Genomic DNA, 23,403 nt, shown 5'->3' with positions numbered 1-23,403 from the left:
GAAAATAGCGATGAAAATAATTTTAATGAATGAATATCATATAGCATTCCTACTCCAATGGGTTCTCTTTCTAGGGGGTTTTCATCCACACTCACCTTTTCACCAACACCTCCAACAGAGCCAATTGAGCCTGGGGGGCCTTGGGGACCCTACAGTGATAAAAGATATTTGTTATCCCAAATATAGTTATCCAAAATAAAGTGCTTATTAGTCAATTAGCAAGACAAAAAAATAGATTGATTCTTACATCAGCTCCATTAGGACCCTGGGGACCTCTCGGACCTGGCGGGCCAGGTGGACCCTGTATCAAAGAGACAATGTGATATCACAGAATCATAGAACAGATATAATATAGTTACAATCATAAAGAATAAGTCCAGTAGGGATTTCTGACCAATGAAAAGTAATGTGCTCAATCTGTAGAGGGCTTTTAATCTTTGCTGTGCAACAGGAACAGCAGGGCCAGATTGCTGCCCACTGGATGAGTTCACAAGGTGACAGGAGATCAGGCTGGAGCTGGAAATGAGCTGGAAATGAGCTGATGCTTAGGGCCCCCTGAGGATTGGTTCTTTCCCTACAAGTTCCCTGCCTGCCCATCCCACTGTGCAGAGACCCTGGACCAGCTCAAGTGTCCATGACAGCCCTGTGGCAGAACTGCACCATGGTGCCTACAGATGAGTGTAGGAGTGAAGCATCCAGACTTGGCACAAGGTGCTGGAGGTGAATGTATAGAGAGCTTGCCTGGCAGTCAGGAACAGCCCACAAGGCATTCTGTCAGGAGGAGAAACAGCTGCAAAATGTATCACCCAGGGAAAATAAACAGTGCCAAGCAGTGTTTACTGTCTTCTGGCCTGCAAGTACCTGAAGCTGTATGTTAATAACAATGGTCTGAACTTAGGAAAGCAGCTCCAGGCTCTCTGGTGCAGTGGTATCTACTTCTCCTCTTTCTTTCCTGAACCCAGTTGTCACTGTTGTGTCACAGACACCCAGAGCATCTGCTTTGCTATCTATTTTTCAGTATCTTATCACGTTACATAAGTCCTGAGAATAATGATGAGGGGATAGATGTGGGAAAGAAAAGTAAATCCCAGAGACATTTTTTTGTGTTACACAAAATGTTTCATACTCTGTCACCAAATTCAGGAGTATCTTATCAAATGGTGAGCTATAGAGAAAAGACAGTAATATATGGAGAATATTTATGTCCTTCAGAGTGACCAGTGGGGAATAAGTCTTACCATTGGGCCCACATCACCATTTTCACCTTTTTCACCTGGTGGGCCAGGCAGACCCTACAAAACACAGAGGAGAATACTATTAGTAGGGTCCCTGGAATGATTAGTTATAAATCAATATGAAACAATATAAATCAGATCTACACTTCAAACCTGTGAACTTGGGAGGGGGCAGGATGGTGGAACAAGAAAAAAAGACCTATTTGCATTAAAATGGGAAGAAAGGAAAGGGAATTTTTCATATTACAGTAGATGTATAGGTAGTCCTAGGATGCTTAAACTAGGTGACACAAAAAATTTGACTGAACATGGTCAGTGCAGCACAGTGAAGTGGAATGCAAAGATGTCTAAGGTACCTGAGTACTGCAAGCTGTGTAACTGCTTTAATTAGGTGTCCCTTGGATGTGACAAACCCTGCTGGCAGGTGTTGCATTGCATCACACAAACATTCCCTTAGAAGCAAAGTATCCAAGTCTGTCTAATAACTGATAGCTAGCTGGAAGCACTATCACCACTAAGCTGGGCATTCCTAAATGGAGGGTCAAAGCTGTGTGCTGAAATTTTTTTCTGAGTAATTATTTCTGAAAATAAAGAAATTTTCCATGTCAAAGGCAATATAAACCTACACAAAAGATATATATGTTGGTGCAGAAATGAACAGTTTACAATATTTTATAAATTTTATGTACTGTAAGTTTTGTGAACTGCATTATGTAATAGATTAAAAATTAAAGACTATATAGTTACAGGTTAAGGTTCAGCTTAGTGAAAGAGTTGTCAGTTCACACATGGTGGATAGGAAGGAAAATACTGTTGAATATTTTCAAACATTATTATAATTTTTTTAAAGATTCGTGTTATAGCTTAGTTCTTGGATTAGAAATAGTAAGTGTTCTGTGCTCTAATGTTAATTACATGGAAATGAATGAAGGTCCTAAATATCTTATTCTTTGTTTTATTATATTTAAGCAAATTAATTTTTTTAAAAAACAGATTTTTCAACTGTAATTCTCTGAATGCAGCAGTGAGAAGCCTACATTTTACTGTATGCTTGCTTTGTGTTTTTTGCCTCATGAAATACCAATTTTAAGAGGAAGAATTATGAAACTTTAGGAACCTGCCTGATGGCTGCAGTATATAAGCATTATGGACTTTTGCTAATCTCTCAGGCTGCAAGTAGTGTCTGTGATGGTATCACTGAGACACACCCCGTGTGCTTAAAACCTACTGTGAAAATACTGTAAATGACAAGGACATGCTAAATACATCTCCTGGTTGAATCTTTTCTTTAATGTGTGTATCTCCAGTGTAAAGGAGTGCTCTTGTTAAAACAGAAATTGGCTGAAATTAATGAATTACTGAATGCAATTCCGAAGCCTGTGTTAGCCAGCAGTTCAGTTTCAGTGCATCCCACTAACTTCCTGCTGCACTAAATCTGCTGTTTATGCATGAACCCTATGAGAATGGCATCCCTCAGTTCTAATTAATTGATGGTATCATCTATTTATTAGAAGACAGTTGTCATTCAGTTTCTGACACAGAAAACAGTGTTCTTGCAGATGGAAGGTAAAATAATAAAGGAATTTACCTGCAAGCCAATGGGGCCTGGAGGGCCAGGGAAGCCTCGAGGACCTTCATCACCTTTTTGCCCAAACATCCCTTGCTGACCTCTTGGGCCTGGCTCTCCATCACCTCCCTGTTTGGAAACAACAAAGAGCAAAACTGTCACGGGTCTGGTAATACCAACAGGAAAAGCTCCATGGAAATGACTGGAAAACAACTACAAAAGAGCTCAGAATCACACCAAGTGACTTTTCAAATGAATGTTCATCATCTTGGCTGGATGAAATCTGTTACACAAACAGAATACCAGCACATACTACTCTGGTTTAATGTAGGTCAACTAGTGCTGCATGTTGCATAAAAATTGTCTCTGAATTCACCCTCTCTTTCCCATCTGCAGAAACCTTGTAACTGTTGAATACCTGTGTAAATGTGAGTAGCATACAGTTCTACCAATATGCAGAGTAGAAGAATTCAGAGCCTTCTAAATAAAAATAAGAATTAATTCACTTGGTATCAGGTGGATTTTAAGAGGAGACACTCTCTTTTAGCTGCACCTGCGCTGAGCTGCCATACAAACAAGTTCACTGAAAGGATGGCTCCCATTCACTATTTACAGTATTTCATTTTTAATAATTTTGTCAAATTATTGCCCTGCTGTAAATCTGCCATACAGTAACACCCATGCAGGCTTGTTTACAATAAAGAACTGCATGTAAGTGGGCAGTGATGGAGCTGTTAGCAGTGCTTTGAAATACATTCTCGAGTCAGGAGCAAACAGTTCAAAGAACTCAGTATCAGCTGAGTTAGGCAAGGTTGGGCTTGGCTCTGAAGGAGCTACTTACAGCTATACCCGGGGCACCAACAGGACCCTGCAGACCTGGTGGGCCAGGAGGACCCTGCAACAAACACACATCCAAAAGTTAGTGATTATGACATCTGCAATGAGAGTAAAAGCAAATACAGACATGAGAGAAAACCCTACTTGCAGGATCACAATCTATTCAGCACTTCCACATTCCTCCAAGAGGATGTAGCATCATTCACAAGTCCTTTCCATTCAGTACAAATTATTTATCTCTCAAAACCTCAGATTTTCACATCTATAGTAGACAATACTGGCATTTGTTGGAAGCTCATTTTTAATGTTTCAGAATAGATTTCTATGAGAACATGAATCAAAATGAAAATATTTTTTCACAAATAAAAATATCAAAACTTTCAATGAGATTTATGCAAAATATCCCTCAACTTTTCAAGCATCATCTAAAAAGGTATCTTTAATTCAAATGCTTATTATTTGGAGTATTTTTTATGAAATTGCTAATTATTTTTGCAAGGGCACAAAGCTTATTTTGACCTCGAGGAGACATGAAAAAGTGCAAGTTCTTGCTGAGCACTGGGAATCACATTCTCTTTGATATTAAGTCTCTTTTCAACAGAATGGCAAAAAAACCAGTCTCTGAGAGGAACTTCTTTTTATTCATTCTCCCTGCAGAATAATAACTAAATTATATTGCACATAATTTAGACGTCAGTCATGCAGAAGTGATGTAATGAAGCCATCAGAGTATGGGAATGCAAAAGACTACTTTATGATGGGGTTTAAATCATGTGGTAGTTTGAATTTGTTTATGCAACACTAGAGGAACTAGACTGATAAAGAGTGAAGCTAAGAAAGCACAAAACTTAACACCTGGCCTTGGCTAATTCTAGTCTATTTCAGATGCCAAGTTTCCTGCAACTTCTAGGCTTCAAATTCTAGTTTAGAGCAGAATAATGCTGGAATTTACAGACTTTTCTACGGCTAAAATTAGATTATTGTGTAATTTATAGGGGAAATTAAATTAAGTGACATAAGTCTTGTAGCCTATTTCTTTCTCTGGGTTTTATGTATATTTTAGAGCATCTTATTTTCTAGGGAGTTTGAAGTGTCAAGCTGTTTTATGATTTTATTTTTGTCACATACGTGATGGCAATATATGAAACACAGCTTTCTAGCCTCTGTGGTGACATATCTAAATGAAAGGACTCCAAGGAATGCTCCAGCTGACTGGGAAGTGTTGCCATGAGGAAGGGATTTGGCATGTGTGGATTTTTCTACACTGCAATGTAGTGCTCCTTCATTTTATAGGCTCTGGAATGAGGCCTACATATTTTTAAACTCATTTAAAAACCCATTTTGAAATAAAGCCCAGTTGGAACATACTCTGCAATTGATTAATGAGGAGTTATTTGGACACACGGCCAGATTCTTTTTTTTCCATTGCTCTGGAGGGCAAACGGAGAAAGACTGATCAGAATCATGAGAGAATCTTCAGTTAATAAAGGCAGCTGTGATAACTGTGCAGGTTTTGAAGTTTGAGAGAGGACAGCACATCAGCAACAAAATTGTGCTGTCTTAGCTAGAATATGTCAACATAGTTAGGCTCAGTATTTTCAAACCCACAAAAATAAATCTTTGTTCGTTTCAATGGGGAATTGAAGATTTTTCCAGCTCTTAAACAGGAAAGATGAATCAGTTCTTTGATCAGGATCCTTGCTGTGATCAGGCTCTAAATGCCCACCAAGGCCTTTTGTGGGTGGTTGGAGATTGTAAATATCTATTCTTTATGTCCTGTGATTTCAGAACTGGGTACTTCCTCTTCAGAACCTTTCAGAGGTGATCAACAAGCCCTTTCTCCCTGCCCCAATAGGCATCTGTCAGCATGTTGAAAGGAAAGCAGATTTAAAATAAACACATTCTGAAATTGTCAGGGTTGACCGACTGCAGTGGAGGGCAAATAGATTCAAGACACATGACTTCAACTGGAGTTACATTCACTTCAACTAAGGCCCGAACACTGAATCCCGTATTTCAAGGGAAATGTGCAATATTCTCAAATGCATTAAACCTTGAGACTGAGAGTCCAGGATACATTCTCAAATGATAATGCTGCAGACACTTTGTTTGTAAAGCAGGTCTGCTGGAACAGGCCCAAATGCATTAGTACTCACTATGGGAACTGTGGTCACAGTCTAATGCTCAGCATAACTAGCTATGCTAAAATTATCTGAAACAGAAGAGTGTGGCACGTGTTTTTTTCCTAAATTTCTCTGATGCAAAGCATCTCTAATGAAGAGGCATGCCAAAGGGGAAAACAGGATGTGCCTGTGATCACATGCAGAGCCTGAAGTGGAACTGGATCAGAGGTTGGAACTAGCTGATCCTGGAGTTCATTTCCAACCCAAGCCATTCTGTAATTCTGTGACCTGTGATTTGCTTGAGTTTGTACATATCCTCCCATAAACATCCTCTTATGTAAGCCATAAATTGGTGTAATTTTAAAAAATAATATACTGTTCTGTAACTTGTTAATGTCAAAAATCACACAGTGTTTTCAAGATAAATATACTTAGCCATGAATACCCCTGTGCTGAGTTTGGAGCTTTGCTAACTGTGAATATTGTTGAAATATAATAATAAAAGGGATCTTTCTGCCATTACTTCTCAGTTTTTTCTTAAGGAAAAGTATTCAAATAAAGTACCAGTTTATCTTGAAATTGAGCAGAAGTGAAAAAATACAATTTTGAATTTTTAGGAAAGAAACCACAATCAAACAGAAATAAATAAATGCTAGTTTTATTCTTTCTAGCTTCAAATTTCCCAGTGCAAAAAGCTTAATTTTATATTTCTGGCCTAAATAAAAACAGGAAGTGCTTTAGAATTAATTTTTGAAGACAGAAAAATATCAAATTAAAATAGTAGAAACCTGATTAGTCCTAGGTTCACTAACAGGCCTAATGATAATATAAGAAAATTTGTATAAGCCATTTCATCTGTGGTCTGTACTGATTTGAAATGCTGCCATCAGTTAATTGTGCTCCCCAAGAATTAGATAGCCTTCAAAAATTTTAAAACTATATTAGTAGATTCCCTTGTGAGTCTCCATAGTTTTCATCATCGTGGCTAAGAAGCCAAAGCTGGGTATGTTCACACTGTGCAGTCAGTGAAGTTCAGCACAGTAAGAGAACGTACGTGAATTCTTGGTCTCTCCCTGTTCAAATGCAGAATGGAGGAGTTTCAATGATATAGGATGGGGGCTCAAGAATGCAGTTTACCTTTCTATTTTGTAATGATTCTGTAAGCTCTAGGAATACGAGCAATACTAAATACATGCCTGGATCTGTAAGTACAAACCTCTAGTGTTGCATTAATAGAACATTATTTTGGAGGAACATTTTAGGAGTGTGTTTCTGTTTCTGCTCATCTATGTAACAAGGCCACTTGCATATTTCATGCATGAATACCTCTTATTTATGAAGAATAGATGTAATGCACAAAGGATTTTGTTACTCACGTTTTCTCCTTTGTCACCTTTACTACCTTTCTGACCTGGTTCACCAATTTCCCCCTGTAATTGAAAGTTAAAAGTTAAACTTGTTTAAAATGGTCTCCACTCTTAGCTGAAGTCAGTATCATGGTGTGCCCTTTGATATGATTATTCTATGTTTTATACTGCTGCTTCAAGTGTGAAAGCCTAAAGGGAGCAATTGTGCCATGATCAACAGTATGTCATATTAACCCAGATATTGATTGCTGAATTGAAAAGGGCAACAAGACCTGGCTTTGAAGTATAGTGCAACTGAGCTCTAAATAAAGGGAATTGTGTTCCTCATGTCACCTTCAATATGAACTTATAATGAAAGTAGCCTGATTTACAGACTCATGTAACTGTCTATGACTGAACAACTGCTTCTCACTGGAGTGTACGGTATTTCAAAACTTCAAAATTATTCAAATCACCAAGAAACCATGTTAGAAAATAGTGTTTTCTTTATACAATAATAAAAGACAATTAAATTAAACCACAGAAAATACTCTCTGTGGGATAAATAACATTCCTGCATCACAAAAATGGCTGTTGAAATCTTTACCTTTACCCTGTGCTTACTAACAGAAGTGCTGGATCAAGCAAACACACCAGATGATCCTGAAAGGTGCCATGTCCTAAATTCTGCCAGAAGTCAACAGAACATCTCTGCTGTGAACATAATTATTTTGACACCCTCAACCTATCAACAGTGGTTCTGAATCCCTGTATATTACTGAAAACATTTCATCTTACTCATTCAGTAGACCAAGTTGCTAAAATAGGCAAAAATCAATTTTGGCATCATTTGCCTGATTTTGCCACACTTTCATCCTTGTTTCTTTGCCAGGATAAATGTTAATTCTACTAGTTCTCTAACACAAATCCCAGTGTCCTATGGCATCTGTCCCTCAGACATTTGGTTATAGAAGAGGTTTTTAGGTCTTTTTTGCAGTAGGCAGAGGGAATTTGGGGGAGGCAGGGAAAAGATTTGTTGCTTTGTCACCCTATTTATTGTGAGGAAAGCTACAAACAGAGAACTGTACTGACAGATCTTCTCCCAGATGCACTAATACTAATTATAATGATTCACCTTGTCACCATCTTCTCCAGGAGAACCACTAGGACCAGCAGGACCAGGAAGTCCTACAGGACCCTGTATTCCATCACGTCCAGCTGGACCTTGGGGACCTTTTTCACCCTGGTTTTGAAGGAAATGAAGTAATGCACATTATCACAGGAGAGTAATGAAAATTTCAGTACAGGGAGTCACCAATACAAAACTAAAAACCCCACCTCCAAAAAAAAAACCCCAACAAAACAGAAAACCCCACAACACAAACAAAACAATGAAGGGAAGAGAATATATAAGAGAATTATATGAAGTAATAATGGAAGTTGATGTCAAACACATTTGTACTCTAATGCAGAGTGGCTGGGTACAAAGTTTTAATGAAAGACTGACTTATATCCACTCCCTGCAGTGATAATAACAGGTTTAACCATTCCTGGTCTTAGAGAGCACGATAATTAATGTTTTACTATGTACTTGTTTTGTAAATCTAAAATAAATACCTTGGGAATCCTGAGACTACATATTGAATAGGGAAATCCCAGAGTGGGACCAAGTAGCATTTTGGAGTGAGAAGTCTGTGCTGGGATGGTTTGATGGGACTGCGATTACTCACGGGAGCGCCCTTCTCTCCTGCGGGGCCTGGAGGCCCCTGGGGGCCAGGACGGCCGGGCAGACCAATGGGGCCAGCAGTGCCCGCGGCTCCACGCTCTCCTGGCGAGCCCTGGAAAAAGATACAAATGAGAAGGGAATTCTGAGAGAGCCCTGGTAACTGCTGATGGTTTTCATGAGGCAAGTCAGCAGAGAAGCTGGTTATCAATGTTACACATCCATCACGTGTGCAAGTAAAGGAAAAAGGCTGAAAGGACTACCTTGAAGTTCATACTCAATACAGTTCATGCAACACTATTTTTTTTTGTAAATACCACTTCCTGTATTTGTTCATCATAATGAGAATGTGCATGAAACCAGCCCGTTTTCAAGAACTTATTTCACTCTATGTTTTCAAAATACATTAACATACTACTTTGATGAAAGAATATTCACCATATCAAAATACAGAACTAAGCCACACCACAAGCAAAAATTTTAGTAAAGTTTTGTGCTGTTCATTGCTGTAAGGATCACATTTCTGCATTTCCATTCACTTCTGTAAAAATCCATTCAAGTATAATGACTAATCTAGTGTGTTCTACAGAGAAGGTTTTTATGTACAGGCACCTTTTAGATAAGCACAGAAGAAGTTAAAACCTAATATTACAAATTCAAGGTGAAAAGACAGGCACTATCTGTAGCGAAAACCACTAAAACTGCATCTTTGTTTTCTGTCTTTTAAATAACTTATAATTTTTGCATTAATAGAGTACTATTAAAGGTTTCTTTGCTGTACAATAACATTTCCCCAACTTTTCAGCTCTACTCCTTCAAGATAGTTTGCAACACTTCAAAGTTATGATTGGTAACTTCATTTTTCCGATTGATAGACTAGAAGTGGGATGATTCCATATGATCATGGAATAAAAAAGTAATATGGTGGTGTAACCTCAGACCCTAAATAGCCTTTTTTTCATGTTTAAACAAGATCAAATTTGCTGTCTCTTAGACATCGGAATTTTAAGATGCTTTCACCTCTGAAGACCCTATTTTTTGCTTTTACTCAGGACATACTTGTCCCAGACTGGCCTCATTAGCGTCACTGCTGCTAATTCCATAATAAGGTGCTTTCCCCTCCAGATAAATGTGATAGAAAAGAGTGCCTAATGGTTTCTTAAAATATTTTAGCAAATTATTTCAGTAAGATCTGAATTTGCATGGGTGTTCAAATGAAGTATTTGTATGGAAATCATAGATGACCTTATCCTTCCAGATGTTGGGGTTTTTTTAAGTCTAGGTGGCTGCCTAAGTTTCTGTCCTATTTTCGTTATTTTCGTTCCTAAGGCTTCAGTGAATTCAACAAGAAAAAGTCATTACCCTGCAGCCATACTACCATGGTCTCTGATCTTGTCAGCTCTCATAACCTAAACAATTTTAGGTCATCTCATCAGGAGGGTTTAAGAATAGAGAGGAAAAAACCCAAATAACTCACAGATCTTTCCTGTGTCAGACAGCAGACACTATCAGAGGCCATAATTTCCACTAGCTCTTTTTAATCAGCCAACTTTTCACATCTATCTTTGCATTTCACATGAGTTATGAACAGGGGCTACACCTTCTGTTTTCAAGGAACCACTCCTTTCTCTGAGAGAATGGCCTCTGAGCAAAGCAGAACACATTAAATTGTAGTCACAACTCAGAAAAGAATTTTAAGCAGCTTCTTAAGTCTGTTCTCTCTATGTTTGTTATCTTTTCTGGTCACTCTGCCCCACTATGAAACAATCTCCTTATGTTACAAAACCACTTGCTAACCTGTGGTCTTGCGGTACTCACATCCTGGAATCTTTCTATTAATATGTTTGGGTTGTTTTTAAAAACTTGTCTACAGGATGGAAGTGTCATGTTTTGTCTTGTATTGCCATTGTACAGACTATAAACTCATTAGCAACCTTGGTTTTATCTGACTTCCTGTGAGGGGATATATAATTATAGCTGTTGTATATACTGCATAGTAGTAGCAATACTTTTTATTGGTGGTTAACAAAATGCTCAACAAGTGAAGGTCCCATGACTGTAAAATGTTATCAGATAGATGAAGATAGGTCTAGATAGTTCAGTGCTGATAATTGGGTAGCCTACAGCTGGCTTATTCTGAGTCTAATTTGAGCATCCTATTCCTAAATGAGCAAATGAAAAATGACTGCTTGACATTCCAAAGAGCTTTCTCTCATCAGCATTCAGCATTCCACACAGTAGTAGGGAAGGGAAGAAAACAAACAAAAGCAACAAAGATAGCACGTAGAAGAGAACTGTTAAAAAAATTCAAACAAAAATCCCACAACTACAAAATACCCCACAACCCCTCCCCCAAAAAAACCTCAAACCATAAAAATGCCAACCCCCAATCCTGCAGAACCCCCCCTTACTCTGATATGCATTCATGCATCTCTTTCTTTTGTCCAAATCCCTCTAAACAGAGTAATTGGCATGCACAGTACTTGGAGCAGTCATTTGTTTGGTATGCTTGCAGATGTATGCAGCAGCCAAATAAAGCTTCTAATTGACTATATGTGCTGGTTAGAAGCAATTGGTACTGGCAGGGAATCGCAGGAAAGTCATCCAATGGCATGAATTCTCTTCCTATCACAAATGGCAAATGAAGACTCCACTACAATTAAACTTCTGTGTGTACCCGCTGTTGGCTAAAAATAGATGGGAAAATATTTTAGGACTACGTGATGCTCATGGTCTGCTGTGAGCTTCTGTGGAAAAAAGCAAGCAATTTAACTGTTTAATTGTTTAATTGTGGTGCTTGAAGGTGCACAGAAACCCAGTATTTAAGGGCACCTATGCACCTTTTTTTCACTGAAAACTGTTTCAAGATAACAAATTAGTAATTAAAGATTAAATAGATAAAAATCCCACTGCGGACTTTTGAAACACTTTAAGGGCAACTTGGTCCTGTTTTGTACCCCAAGCTTGTACTACAATGATCTCAAAATATATTTTTAAAAACTAAAAATTTTGCCCTTCAAACTCAACTCCTGCTCCCACTGCATCTATTTCTTAAAGACTGGAACAATCATATGCAAAAATTCTCAGACTCCTAAGTGTTTCTTTCTATGACTGTTTACCTTAGCAGGAAGGGTGGCCCCAAGAGGAATGGATTTACAAACTCAAGTTCTTGGTAGTGTGCTCCTGACACTCATACTCTGTGTGTTTCTGGGCTATAATTAATGATGATTTCAGTCTGGCACTGAGCTCCCATTAGCTGGGGAGCATTAATAGTGTTCCTGGATTTTCTCTATCAATTTAGTTTCACATGAAAGGAATACTATTCATCAGCTCTGAGAGGGCTCCACGATTTGAACCAATTGTAAATGGGGATAATTAAGACATTCTCCTCAAAAAAGCTCTGATGTATTCAACTAAAACACTAACTTATACATACTCTGTAAGAATTAGAAAAACATGCTCATCTGAATTTAAATTCAAACATATGTATTTCATAATATAGACAACTATCACTAAATAAGGTATGTACTTTTGCCTCACATCTTGTGTGATGTGTCTCTCAGGAACCATGGCAGGAGTGGCACAGCTGCTGTGTGGGCAGTGCTGTCTGGCAAAGGGGGCTGTGTCACACGTCAGGTTTGCTTGTGCTGGCTGGTCTGTGCGTGCTCAGAAGGGCTCTGCTTCACTGCCCCTGAACTATCTGCTTGAGAGTTCAGCCAGCCTTAGGGGCTCCTTCAAGAAAAATCAAGACATGACCTTTAGATTGAAGAGACTATTCTGGTCTATGCTTTCTTGATTTTGATTCACCCTTTAACATTTCAGGTTCTCCAGATGGGTAAGATGATATCCCTTTTGACTCTCCCTACTAGCTTCCATTCCATTCCATTCCATTCCATTCCATTCCATTCCATTCCATTCCATTCCATTCCATTCCATTCCATTCCATTCCATTCCTAGGTACTTTGTTTTTGTGCCTTTTTGGAATGCATATATACTGCACAGTGTTAAGAACAGTAAATTCAAGTTCTTGTTTTTAAGAATAGGTGCTTAAAGGCATTAAGAATTCAATAATAATTTTAAGAATTCAAGTCCCATGTATTACTTGTACTGTACTATGTGTGGCTTTTTATCCTTGTTTAATGCATTCTAATCTGAATATGAATTTCAAGGACATAAGAGAGCTTCTTTGTTGAAATACATAGAAATTCAGCTCCTCCTTTACTTTCTTTTTCTAACAAGAATAGCTGTGATGATTGATTCTTTTCTTTTTTAACTTCAATTGCACTGAATGAAAGAAATAAGTTGACAAGAATACTGTCAAAATCTACACATTTCACATTTGGGAATAACTCTACCATGTTTTGAATACCAGCGCATCCTTGTAGAACTTCTTTGCATAAAGCATGACAACAGAGGACAGGTAACATGAAGCACACTCTACTATTGAGCTTCAAATGCCAAGAAGGAAAATTCCTGCATGACATGATTTTACACAGTTGTACAAAGGGAACACAGGAGTGTTGGGTTTGCATGGCAAGGTTTTGGTAGCAGGGGACTACAGGGGTGACTTTTGTGAGAAGACGCCAGCTTCCCCGATGTCCAGTGGAGCCCACGCCAGCCAGCTCCAAGATGGATCCAGCACTGGCCGTGGCTGAGCTCATCAGTGACAGGGGCAGAACCTCGTGGATAATGTATTTAAGAAGTGGGGAAAAAATGCACGATAGAGGGGAGCAGAGATCCACCTGCAGCTCATGGAGGACCCCATGGAGGAGGTCAATGCCCAAAGGAGACTGTGACCCTGTGCAGAGCCAGCACTGGCACAGGATCTGGGTAGAACCTGTGGCCCTGTGGAGAGAGAAGCCCTCAGTGGAGCAGGTTTGCTGCCAGGACTTGTGGCAGGTCATGGGTGACCCATGCTGAACAGCCTGCTCCTGAAGGACTGCACCCTGTGGGGGACCCAGGCTGGAGCAGTTCATGAGGAACTGCAGCCTGTGTGAAGGACTCATGCTGGAGAGCACCTTGGAGGACTGTCTCACATCCAAGGGACCCCACACTGGAGCAGAGGAAGAGTGTGAGGAGTCCTCCCCATGAGGAGGATGGAGTGGCAATGAGTGATGAACTGAGGGCAGCCCCCATTGTCCATCCTCCTGCACTGCTTGGGGGCAGGATAAAGCAAAAATCAGGAGTGAAGTTCAGCCTGGGAAGAAGGGAGGGTGAGGGGAAGGTGTTTTCAGAATTTGTTTTTGTTTCTCTTTATCTATCCTACTCTGATTTGATTGAAAATAAATTAAACTCATTTTCCCAGTCTGTTTTGCCCACCATGGTACCTGGTGGCTGATCTCTCTGTCCTTATCTTGACTCCCAAGCCTTTCCATGTATTTTGTGTTCTCCTGTCCAGCTGAGGAGGATAAAGCAGTTTGGTGGGCACCTGCCATCCACCACAACAGCATGAGTCCACCAGTCACTATCTGTGGATTTTTCCACTGTGGAAAATGCCTCTCATCTTAAAACCAATTTGTATAAGTATTGAGCAGCAAGTAAATATCATAACTAAATCTGGTGGCAGAAGGCTTCAGACATTCTCAACCTTCATAATCCTAGCATGTTTATTACTATGGATACTTTGTAGAAGTTTGATCTGTATGCTGTTTTACAGACTGTGTTAATCAAAACACCACAGCATCTAAAGAAGAAAAAAGGTTATTAGGTAATATTGTTTATATTTCCATTAAATTATTATGTTTACTTACCATTGGTCCAGGTGGACCCTGTGGGCCTTCCCCTCCTTTCAGACCAGCTGGACCCTAGAAAATGAAAAGGAAAAAGAACACTTCTTTACTAAACTGGAAAGTTCAAGAGTAATTTTGCAACACATATAATAGGAAACATGTAGAGATCCAAAAATGCAAACCTGAATAATTTTCTTTCTTCTTATTTAGCCAATGATATTTGACAATGTTGGATATTTGATGTCTGTTCTCTTACTGCATTTATTTTAAGTGCAATAGAAGACTTCATGAAATAAAGGAGTTAATACTTTGTTTCTTTTATTTAGAAATATCATGCCAATTGCTCTAGCACTTATACCTGAGCACCTGGAAGGCCTCTCTCTCCAGGGAAACCACGAAGACCTGCTGGTCCATCTTTCCCAGGAATGCCTTGAGGGCCTGGATCACCCTGGGAAACATATTACATTTTGATTTAAAAATATGTTTGAAAATGTGCAATGTACAATGAGCAATGAAAATGAACTACCAGATCCTAGCTATAGTAAGAAAACAAAGATTGTGCCCCCAGCTATTCACCCACTAATTCTTTCATCAGTACAGTAGTCTATGGCTAATTTATAATGAACTATGACAAAATACAGTACTAGTTATAGAATGTAAATAGTGAAAAACAAAACAAGCCAAAAAATATGTTTAAAGATACATTCAAAAAAATTTTTGATACCCATTTATAATCAAAAATTGAATAGAATTACATAGTAACTAGATAAGTAATATTTTTCTTGTTCCCCAGTGGTAGCCAAAAAGTAAGCAAGGAGTTAAATTTATTCAGTGAAATTCTGCCCTTTATTCACTACTACACATCTGACTTCAAATGCCAATGTGCAATTTTCCACCTTGGTGTGAATATATCATTACTAAGTATTTCCATATTGAATGCATAGTATATGCAATTTTTTTTTTTTTTAGTTTTTATTACAAAAATATTAATTATTGGCTCACGGGAATTCTCATTATTTCAGTGGAAGCAGACATAGCCCTAAAATTGGAATCTTCCAGTCTTCCAAGTCCTTCTGGGTGAAACCTGCCAATCATGATTTTACACTGTATGTTCTGATTTTATTCTGCATGTCTACATGATGATTTGAAATGTCACACTGGCAACAGATTATCTGTCCCTTCAAATTTGTTCCCCAAAGCCACATCATACCTTAGCACCTTCTTTTCCTGCAGCACCTGGGAGGCCTTGTTCACCTGGGGGACCAGGAGGACCTGGATGACCTCTTTCACCAATTGGCCCCGTCTCACCAGTAGGACCCTAAGCACAAAAGTAAAACTTTAGTCACCTGAAGTTATTTAATGTCTTGCAGGGTGTGGGAGGAAGTGGAGAGGAGCAGATGCTCAATATCCAGCTGTTATGTTACCAAACACTATTACCACTGGCTAGCATACATTCCTCACCTTCCCTCCAGGCAAAGCTGACTTACAAATATCTTTGTCCTATAAAATAAATCTTGCATTGCATTTTGCCTGAAGACATGTCTGTGCAGCTTCCAAAGAGTGAAATCCTGACCTTGTTCCTTAAGCACTGAAGCTTTAAAACACGGTGTGTATGGGAGAAAGTTACAAAAAGGACATGGGAGAGAAATCCAGATACTATTGTCTTGAAACACTTCTGTACTGTTGTTTTTCTGAATAATAGGAATTGCAAGGTAGAAGAGTTGAAAGATCTCTCTGCAGATTCAAAAGTTCCACTGAGGGAATTAGCTAAAAAAGCTCCAAATGCTTAATTAAGTTGAAAATTAGTAAGGTTAAATCAAATTCAATTTTGGTAGTTTATCCCTCCACAATCTAAAAGTTACTGAAACTTCTTCTCTGGCAAGAAATTCACAGATTGCATTGCTCTTTCTAAAATGTTTAATGGTAGAGAAATCTGTCTTCTTGACATCTGTAAACCACTGATTTCATAATCACATTTAAAACCCCTGAAACAACAACAACAAACCAACAAAAAAGCCAACCCAAAACATAAAACAAAGTGGAAAGGCAACTCAAATATTTTCTTTTTTTTTTGTGGAATCACTGGTGATTACTAAGTATATTATATAATACTATATAATATACTTATATTGTTATGCAACTTTAGTTGCAAAAGTTAATACAACCATTGATACAGTCCTTTTAATACAACAAAAGCAACTGCCTTATCTATAATTTAACCATTAAATGTTGGTCTTATGAAGTTCACTATGAAATGAAATTATGTACCTGAGGGCCAACAACACCACCAGGACCAGGAGGACCAGTTTTTCCTTGAAAACCCTGTGAAATAATTATAGAATATTACATTATCCTGGACAAGTGATAGAAGAGCAAAATTCATATCTGTGCTGAAGAGGTGAATGAAAAATTCCATGTCACACATTCCTTCTCTTCAGGAAATAAAAAAGAGAAGTCCTTTCTGCCTGTGTATGCTTAGAAATGAAATGCTGATTAATGTCTCTTCCATCTCTCAGTTCCAATCTCTCTGAGGTGGTACAGCAGTAAAAATTGCCCTCAGTTTTACAGATCTCTCTAGGAGAACTTGATTAGATGAGTTTGAATGCATAAATGATGCAGTTAAAAGATAGTTGAAAACACACTTTTACATATGTATATTATGAACCATAAAGCCCGACATAGAAATGCTTTTTAAAGAAAGACACAGATGGAGGATTAAGGTGGGAGGACATGAAAGATAAAGTGGAGGTGAGACAAAAACAAAATGAAAAGAAATAAAGATCCAGGGAAGATGAAGGTTATATAGAAATGGTAAAAAAGGCAATATGTGTGCCACAAAAAGAGTAGAAAGGAAATATTTTTGTGACAGTTTTTTAGAACATGGGTAAATTTTACAGAATTTTCATTTTCTGATCAGTGGCCCCAGACTTCAGACCAAAATTAGTCAATAAACTGAATGAGAATGTCACTTTATAATAGCACTGTTTAATGCATCTTTGAATTATGCTAAATTATTTCTTTCAAATACTGGAATAGTGTTAGTGCATTCCTGATGGATCACATTAGGGTCCTACACAGTACTGCCTGCCTAACAGCCTGTGTCTGCCTCCTACTCTGCTCACCTGTGCAAAAACAAAGGGGTCATCTGGCCCCAGCTTTTTCAAATATTGGGTCCTTCTCAGCTTTCCTCTGGGCACAGTCTGACTGATAGTTGCCCTATTCCATCAGTTCCAGTTTAAGCTTTTCTACCTTCCTCAACTTGATTCTATTTTTTATGCCAGCCAGATGTTACCATGGTTCATTTTGGCACATAACTGAGGCACTCTCTCAGACCTCTGAAATGATCCAGATTAAAAAAAAAAAGAAAAAAAAAAAAGAAAAGAAAAAAAAAGACAAAAGTATCCCTTTCTTCTGATAACAGAAAATCAGAACTGCTCCAGATGGAATCATTCCTGAGTCCCTTCCTTTACACAATCAAAGCTTCCTCTGTAAACCTGTTCTAAGGAAAGACAAAGAATGTTGAACAACACCCACTTACTGAAAGCACCTTGAGAGGACCTGCTATTCTGATTTTGCAGAATGCAGATCCTTTGTTTCTTGATACTTCAGTTGCTGTCAACATATGCTTATTATTCCAAAAATAAGCTGCAGAGTGCAGCCTGGGAATCTGACTCTAATTTGTTAAGCTTGACTATGTCTCTTATCCCAATTCCCTAATTGCTGAAATGCCCATATGCACCAATGAACTTTAATAAGATATGTGTCTAAATAAGAAACAGAATTCTTGATACTGATCTATCAGTGAGTGCAATGAAAGTTTTCTGATTTATACATTATTTAAAAACCTGAAGTGGATATGTTCATCAGGAAAAGAAAGTCAACAAGCCTACTGATTGATTTAAAACCATCTTGGTTTTCTACAAAAACACATAGATGAGAACCCATGGGAGAAAAATATTTTAAAAATAATTTTGGCCCAACTTCACAAACACACAGAGCAGAAAACAATGCTAATGAAAAGCTGCATTTGATCCTAAGTTACTCAAGTTTTTTTATCAGTCTAACTCTACTATACCCAAAGAGATACAAAATTAGAGAACCATAGCACTGACTGAATCCTGAGGGACCTCGTTCAAATTTCACACAGTAGCAGAGTCCATAGTTTCATTGTATTTTGACTATTTTGTTTCTAGTCATGACTGAAATCAAGAAATCATATAATCAGAATGGCTGAGGTTGGAAGGGACCTCAGGAGTGATTTTGCCCGACTGCTCTGCTGAAGCAGGCTGCTGAGAGCTGGTCACTCAGGAGTATATCCAGATGGAGACTCTGCAGCCTCTCTGGGTACTCTGTGACAGTGCTTGGTCACCCTCACACAGAGAAAGCATTTCTTGATGTTGAGATGGAACCTCTTGTGTTTCAGTTTATGCCCATTGCCTCTTCTCACTGGGCACCATGGAAAAGAGCCTGGCTCCATCTTTACAGCTCCCTTCAGGTATTTCTGTACTTGGGTAGGACCTGAGCCTTCTCTAGGCTGAGCAGTCCTGGCTCCATCAATCTTTATTCACAGCAGAGATGCTCCAATCCCTTACTCATCTTAGTGGCCCTTTCCTGGCCACTCTCCAGTAGCTCTCTCTTGTCCTGAGGAGCCCAGAACTGGACACGATGCTCCTGGCCTCAGCAGGGCTGAACAGAAGGAAGAGATCCCTCTGCTGCAGCTCAGGATGCTCTCTGCTTTCTTTGCTGTACTGGCACATTACTGGCTCATGTTCAGATCAGTAAAACTAAAGGGAAAATAGTAACTTTTAAATTGCAAAATAAAGATTAAGTTTGAGCTTCCTGCATTGTAAACGATTACAATTGATTCTTATGGTACACACCACCAGTCTTTGCCTCTTTGCAAAGGAAAAGAGCAAAGAAAGAGTCAATAATGTTTCACACACAAAAAAGCCACTATCATTGCAAAACATTACAATGTCACAATCTACAGTACTAGCAGCAGAATATAGAGATTTTTAGAGGGATGTGTTACTCCAAGCTCTGTGCTCCTCCTTCCTGCAGTGGAAGTGACTCAGCAGTGACTAACAGATTTCCAGTGAAGCTGGAGCCTAAAACACATTCTACATGCTGAGAAAATTTCTCTCTAAATTAACTTATGGCTTTCTCTAGCTCTGAAAATTCCAAGTGAGAATTTTTATTTTATTTTATAGTGGAATATGAGTAAGGTTTTGGCGCTACAAAAATAGTGTGTTTTTCAAATTCAATTAAATTTAATTCAATTAAAAGTATTACATAGTATTCTTTTTCATTTTGATGCCAGAAATTATTAATTGTGATTCTTAGAGGAGTTACATAGTTTAAAATTTTAATTTTATTTTAATAGATTCAGTCATTCCTGATCCTACTTTCCAAAGGTCTTGGGCTCTCAGTTTTCTAGCTGCTTATCATCAATAAGATTTTTTTTTTATGTTACCATTTATGGTACATGGCATTCAGTCAGAAAAGTACTTGTCTGAAAAATCTTCATTTAAATTGAGACCTGGGTATTAATCTCTTTTACTTCTATTGACTATTTAATCTCACTGTGATGTTACTAACTGGACATATCAAAGAATAACCACACACTTGTATCATGGGAGAATAATAAAGCTTTTTCATGCACAATCTACAAGAAAAGTACAGTTATATAAGCTCGTGGTGCCAGCCTCCTTCCCTTTTCCCTTGTTTCTTTGGTTTTGATCACATAATCATGACCTTTAGGGCAACACTAACACAGTAGAGTACATTTACTTACAGTCTCCCCTCGCTGTCCTGGGTGCCCAGGCAAGCCATCTTTTCCAGGTGGACCCTGAAATTATAAAATACATAAATCAAACCATTTCTTAGCCATCCTCAAAAAAAGTGTGCAATCAGCTGTCAGAATCTCTGCTCTCTGTTTATTTCTAGACTACTCTTTGGTAAATCTTTACTGCTCCTATATTAGCTGGCTAGGATTTCAATAATATTTTTTCCTTGTGTCCTCCCTGATGTGTCTTAACAATTGCTTGGAGAATGACTGTTGTCAAATGCAAACATGTTCAAAATAGATTTCTGTAAATTCAGAAATCATGGACAGTTCCTATACTTCCCTTCCATTTTTCTTTGGTTTATGACTCAATTAACAAAAATCTAAGCATTACAGAAGTACTTGATGACATTTCAGGTTTTGGAATTGGAAATAAAATAAAAAATGCATGGGAAAAAGAAAAATTACAGGTGGTTTGTTGCTTTTGTACTCCACATGAGCAGAGGCACACCAGAGGAGCAGTAAAACTAGTTCAGGGGGCAGCTCAAATGTGCCATTACTTCTATACATTTCTGCTACCAATGAATGCCTCCTTCCTCTTCATTTTTCCTCAGTGAATCAATCATTCAAAGAAAATATACAGCAGAAAAGTAGTATTTTGCATTAACTCAGTGTGTTATCTGGTCAGTGGCAGGACATACCAGACTTGCAGTTTGGTGCATTACTCTGAATGTCTTAAGAGCTGCACCAGTGACTGCTTTGAATATGTGAGCCCGTACCCTTAAGGCCCAACAAGAATATTTGTAATCTATACATAACCCATCCCTTACATAAATTTTCAAGTATTCCCTTCAGAAGCACTCTATAAAAATTACCATTCCTGTTGTTGCACATCCTTAATAAAAGAGATACTTACTGGAGGTCCCTTTGGTCCGGGGAATCCAACAGGTCCCTGAGGCCCTTGCGGTCCCTGGATTGAAGGCAACCAAACAAGTAAAGTTTTACTCAACCTGCCTTGACACTGGATTGAAAATTTTGTTTCAATTACGAGATATAGGAACTCTGCAGATAATGTCTGGATTTAAGCATGAAGCCTCAGCTGCACTGACATAAATATTGGTAGCAACAATTCACATGTATAGACATTGGAGGGATTTCCTGAAAGCAATAGTGTTTGTGTAGAAATGCAGTTAAAAAATGAGGAAAACTACTTGGATCAAATATGTTTGCATCTTACCCCTAAAACTGTGCATAATAAAGTAGGAACCAACTGTGAGTTAGAAGCACTGTTCTTCTATGTTGCATAAACCAGGAGATTTAGTTAATAGTTTGGTCATCTTTTTAACTTTCCGTCAAATATTCATCTTTAGCAATTCCTAAACCCTGATGATATTTCAAACCACTGCAACAGTACAAAATTCCAAATAGAATAAACTTTTCAGCATTACCAAGGATTAAATACAGTATTTTTTCTATTACAAAAAATAGTTGAAAAATCCCATGATATATGAATATTTTATTTTTATATTTTTGTATACATACAGATATATGGAGAGAGAAAATTTTCATGCAGCAGGGTTTTAGAAATTTAGCTAAAGATGATCAATTGACTTAGTGCATTGTGCACACGTGTATGTGCATGTATGTTCACATGTAAATATCTATGCACATATTTACACAGCTTACATGACTTTTTCTGAAATTGTTATTAAAAAAATCAAAACAGAGGCCAGCTTTTAAAATTTACTGTTGATGTGCTGAAAGGTGCTTTGTCAGCTTATGCAAATAATTTTTGCTCTTTAGTTTTTAGGGCACTAAGTGAAATCTTAACAGTCATTCATTTTATGTGGTTCCACAGCTAAGTACCCATGTCATATAGTGCAAGACTTTATCCTGTTCTATTTGGTATTTCATGTGTGGGTTTGCCATGACATCAACTGTCCAAATGTGTTAGGAATGTTGGTTTGATGCAAAAGACTTGAAGCAGGAGGCCACATCCCCCAAATTATTCTACCCTTTTGCTCCTCAGAGTTCCATAAGGCTCATTCCTTAGAGCCCAGGCTCACTTGCAGAGCACAGCTGCCTCCTGTAGTGGGCAAAGCAGTGTACCAATGTAGCTGGGGGAGAGGGTCCCTTGTGCCCAGCCTGGGAGAATTTGACCTTGCATAAATCTTATTCCAGGGCAGACTTTTATTATACTGAAATACTAAATCTGAATCAATTAAGAAGTTCTAGACAAAGGGAGAAATCTTTGATCTTACTGCCCTATCCATATTTTTTTTTCTTCTAAAAGAGGAGTAAATCTGTTTCTGAAGTCTTCATAGCACACAAATATGCTCCACATGAGGGTTTGGGTCTTTTTTCAATATGCCATGTCTGTGAACAAATGAAATTTCCCCATTTGTTTCTGGGCATAACATAAAGCTTAAAAAAAAAAAAGGAGGAGCTTTATAGAGGAAAACTAATAAAATTGACTCAGCTACTGTTCAAAATATCTGAATGAAATTGGTCACTCTCAGTAATTGGGTTATAGGAACACAACTCAAAGTTCTACATTTAAATGCACCTCCATTCTCATAAATTTCTCCTCTTCTCACACTTTGAGGCTTTCTAAGGAAAAACCTTTACATTTTTCCTTTTATTCACAATATGGCTTGCAGGTTTCAAGTCAGTGGACTGATGTATTATTTGAGAAAAAGCACTAGAATACTAACATTGTGTTATCAAAATTACATTTTCATTTTTGTTATTAAATGTCATTTTATCAGTAGCTACACAGAATGGATTATTTATTATTTTCATGTTTGGTAGGTGAAATAGTCTCAGAGGAGTAGAGATGACACTTATTTTTTGGCTGACACTCACCCCTGTTGGGAAGCAAATAGATACCTCACACTTATATTACACAAGTGATGAGAGACACGGTGCTCCATGATTCTTCATCTCTTTGTTTTGTCAGTTTCTCTCCAGGGATGCCTTCATCTTGGGATTGATCTGCTCATTGTTTTAGTACCCCCACAACTTCTCTTCCTTGCAAACTCTTCGAGCTGTCAGCAAA

General features: G+C 38.2%; 1 protein-coding gene across 4 annotated transcripts in view; it reads right to left on the bottom strand.

Moving 5' to 3' along the window:
- The window catches only part of COL11A1 (collagen type XI alpha 1 chain), a 132,941-nt gene that overhangs the window by 24,940 nt on the left and 84,598 nt on the right, over positions 1-23,403 (bottom strand). For all 4 annotated transcript variants that reach the window (XM_069023255.1, XM_069023256.1, XM_069023257.1 and 1 more), the window contains 14 exons: positions 21,262-21,315; positions 20,355-20,408; positions 16,829-16,882; positions 15,771-15,878; positions 14,919-15,008; positions 14,582-14,635; positions 8,839-8,946; positions 8,244-8,351; positions 7,139-7,192; positions 3,644-3,697; positions 2,824-2,931; positions 1,239-1,292; positions 248-301; positions 96-149 (listed from right to left, as the gene is read on the bottom strand). In XM_069023255.1, coding sequence (XP_068879356.1) covers positions 96-149; positions 248-301; positions 1,239-1,292; positions 2,824-2,931; positions 3,644-3,697; positions 7,139-7,192; positions 8,244-8,351; positions 8,839-8,946; positions 14,582-14,635; positions 14,919-15,008; positions 15,771-15,878; positions 16,829-16,882; positions 20,355-20,408; positions 21,262-21,315 — 1,008 coding nt within the window. The remainder of the gene's footprint in view (positions 1-95; positions 150-247; positions 302-1,238; positions 1,293-2,823; positions 2,932-3,643; positions 3,698-7,138; positions 7,193-8,243; positions 8,352-8,838; positions 8,947-14,581; positions 14,636-14,918; positions 15,009-15,770; positions 15,879-16,828; positions 16,883-20,354; positions 20,409-21,261; positions 21,316-23,403) is intronic.

Source organism: Aphelocoma coerulescens, chromosome 8 (assembly GCF_041296385.1).
Source record: "Aphelocoma coerulescens isolate FSJ_1873_10779 chromosome 8, UR_Acoe_1.0, whole genome shotgun sequence".
Lineage (NCBI taxonomy): Eukaryota > Metazoa > Chordata > Aves > Passeriformes > Corvidae > Aphelocoma > Aphelocoma coerulescens.
The sequence above is the reverse complement of the archived record's forward strand: the minus strand, read 5'-3'. Positions and strand labels throughout refer to the sequence as shown.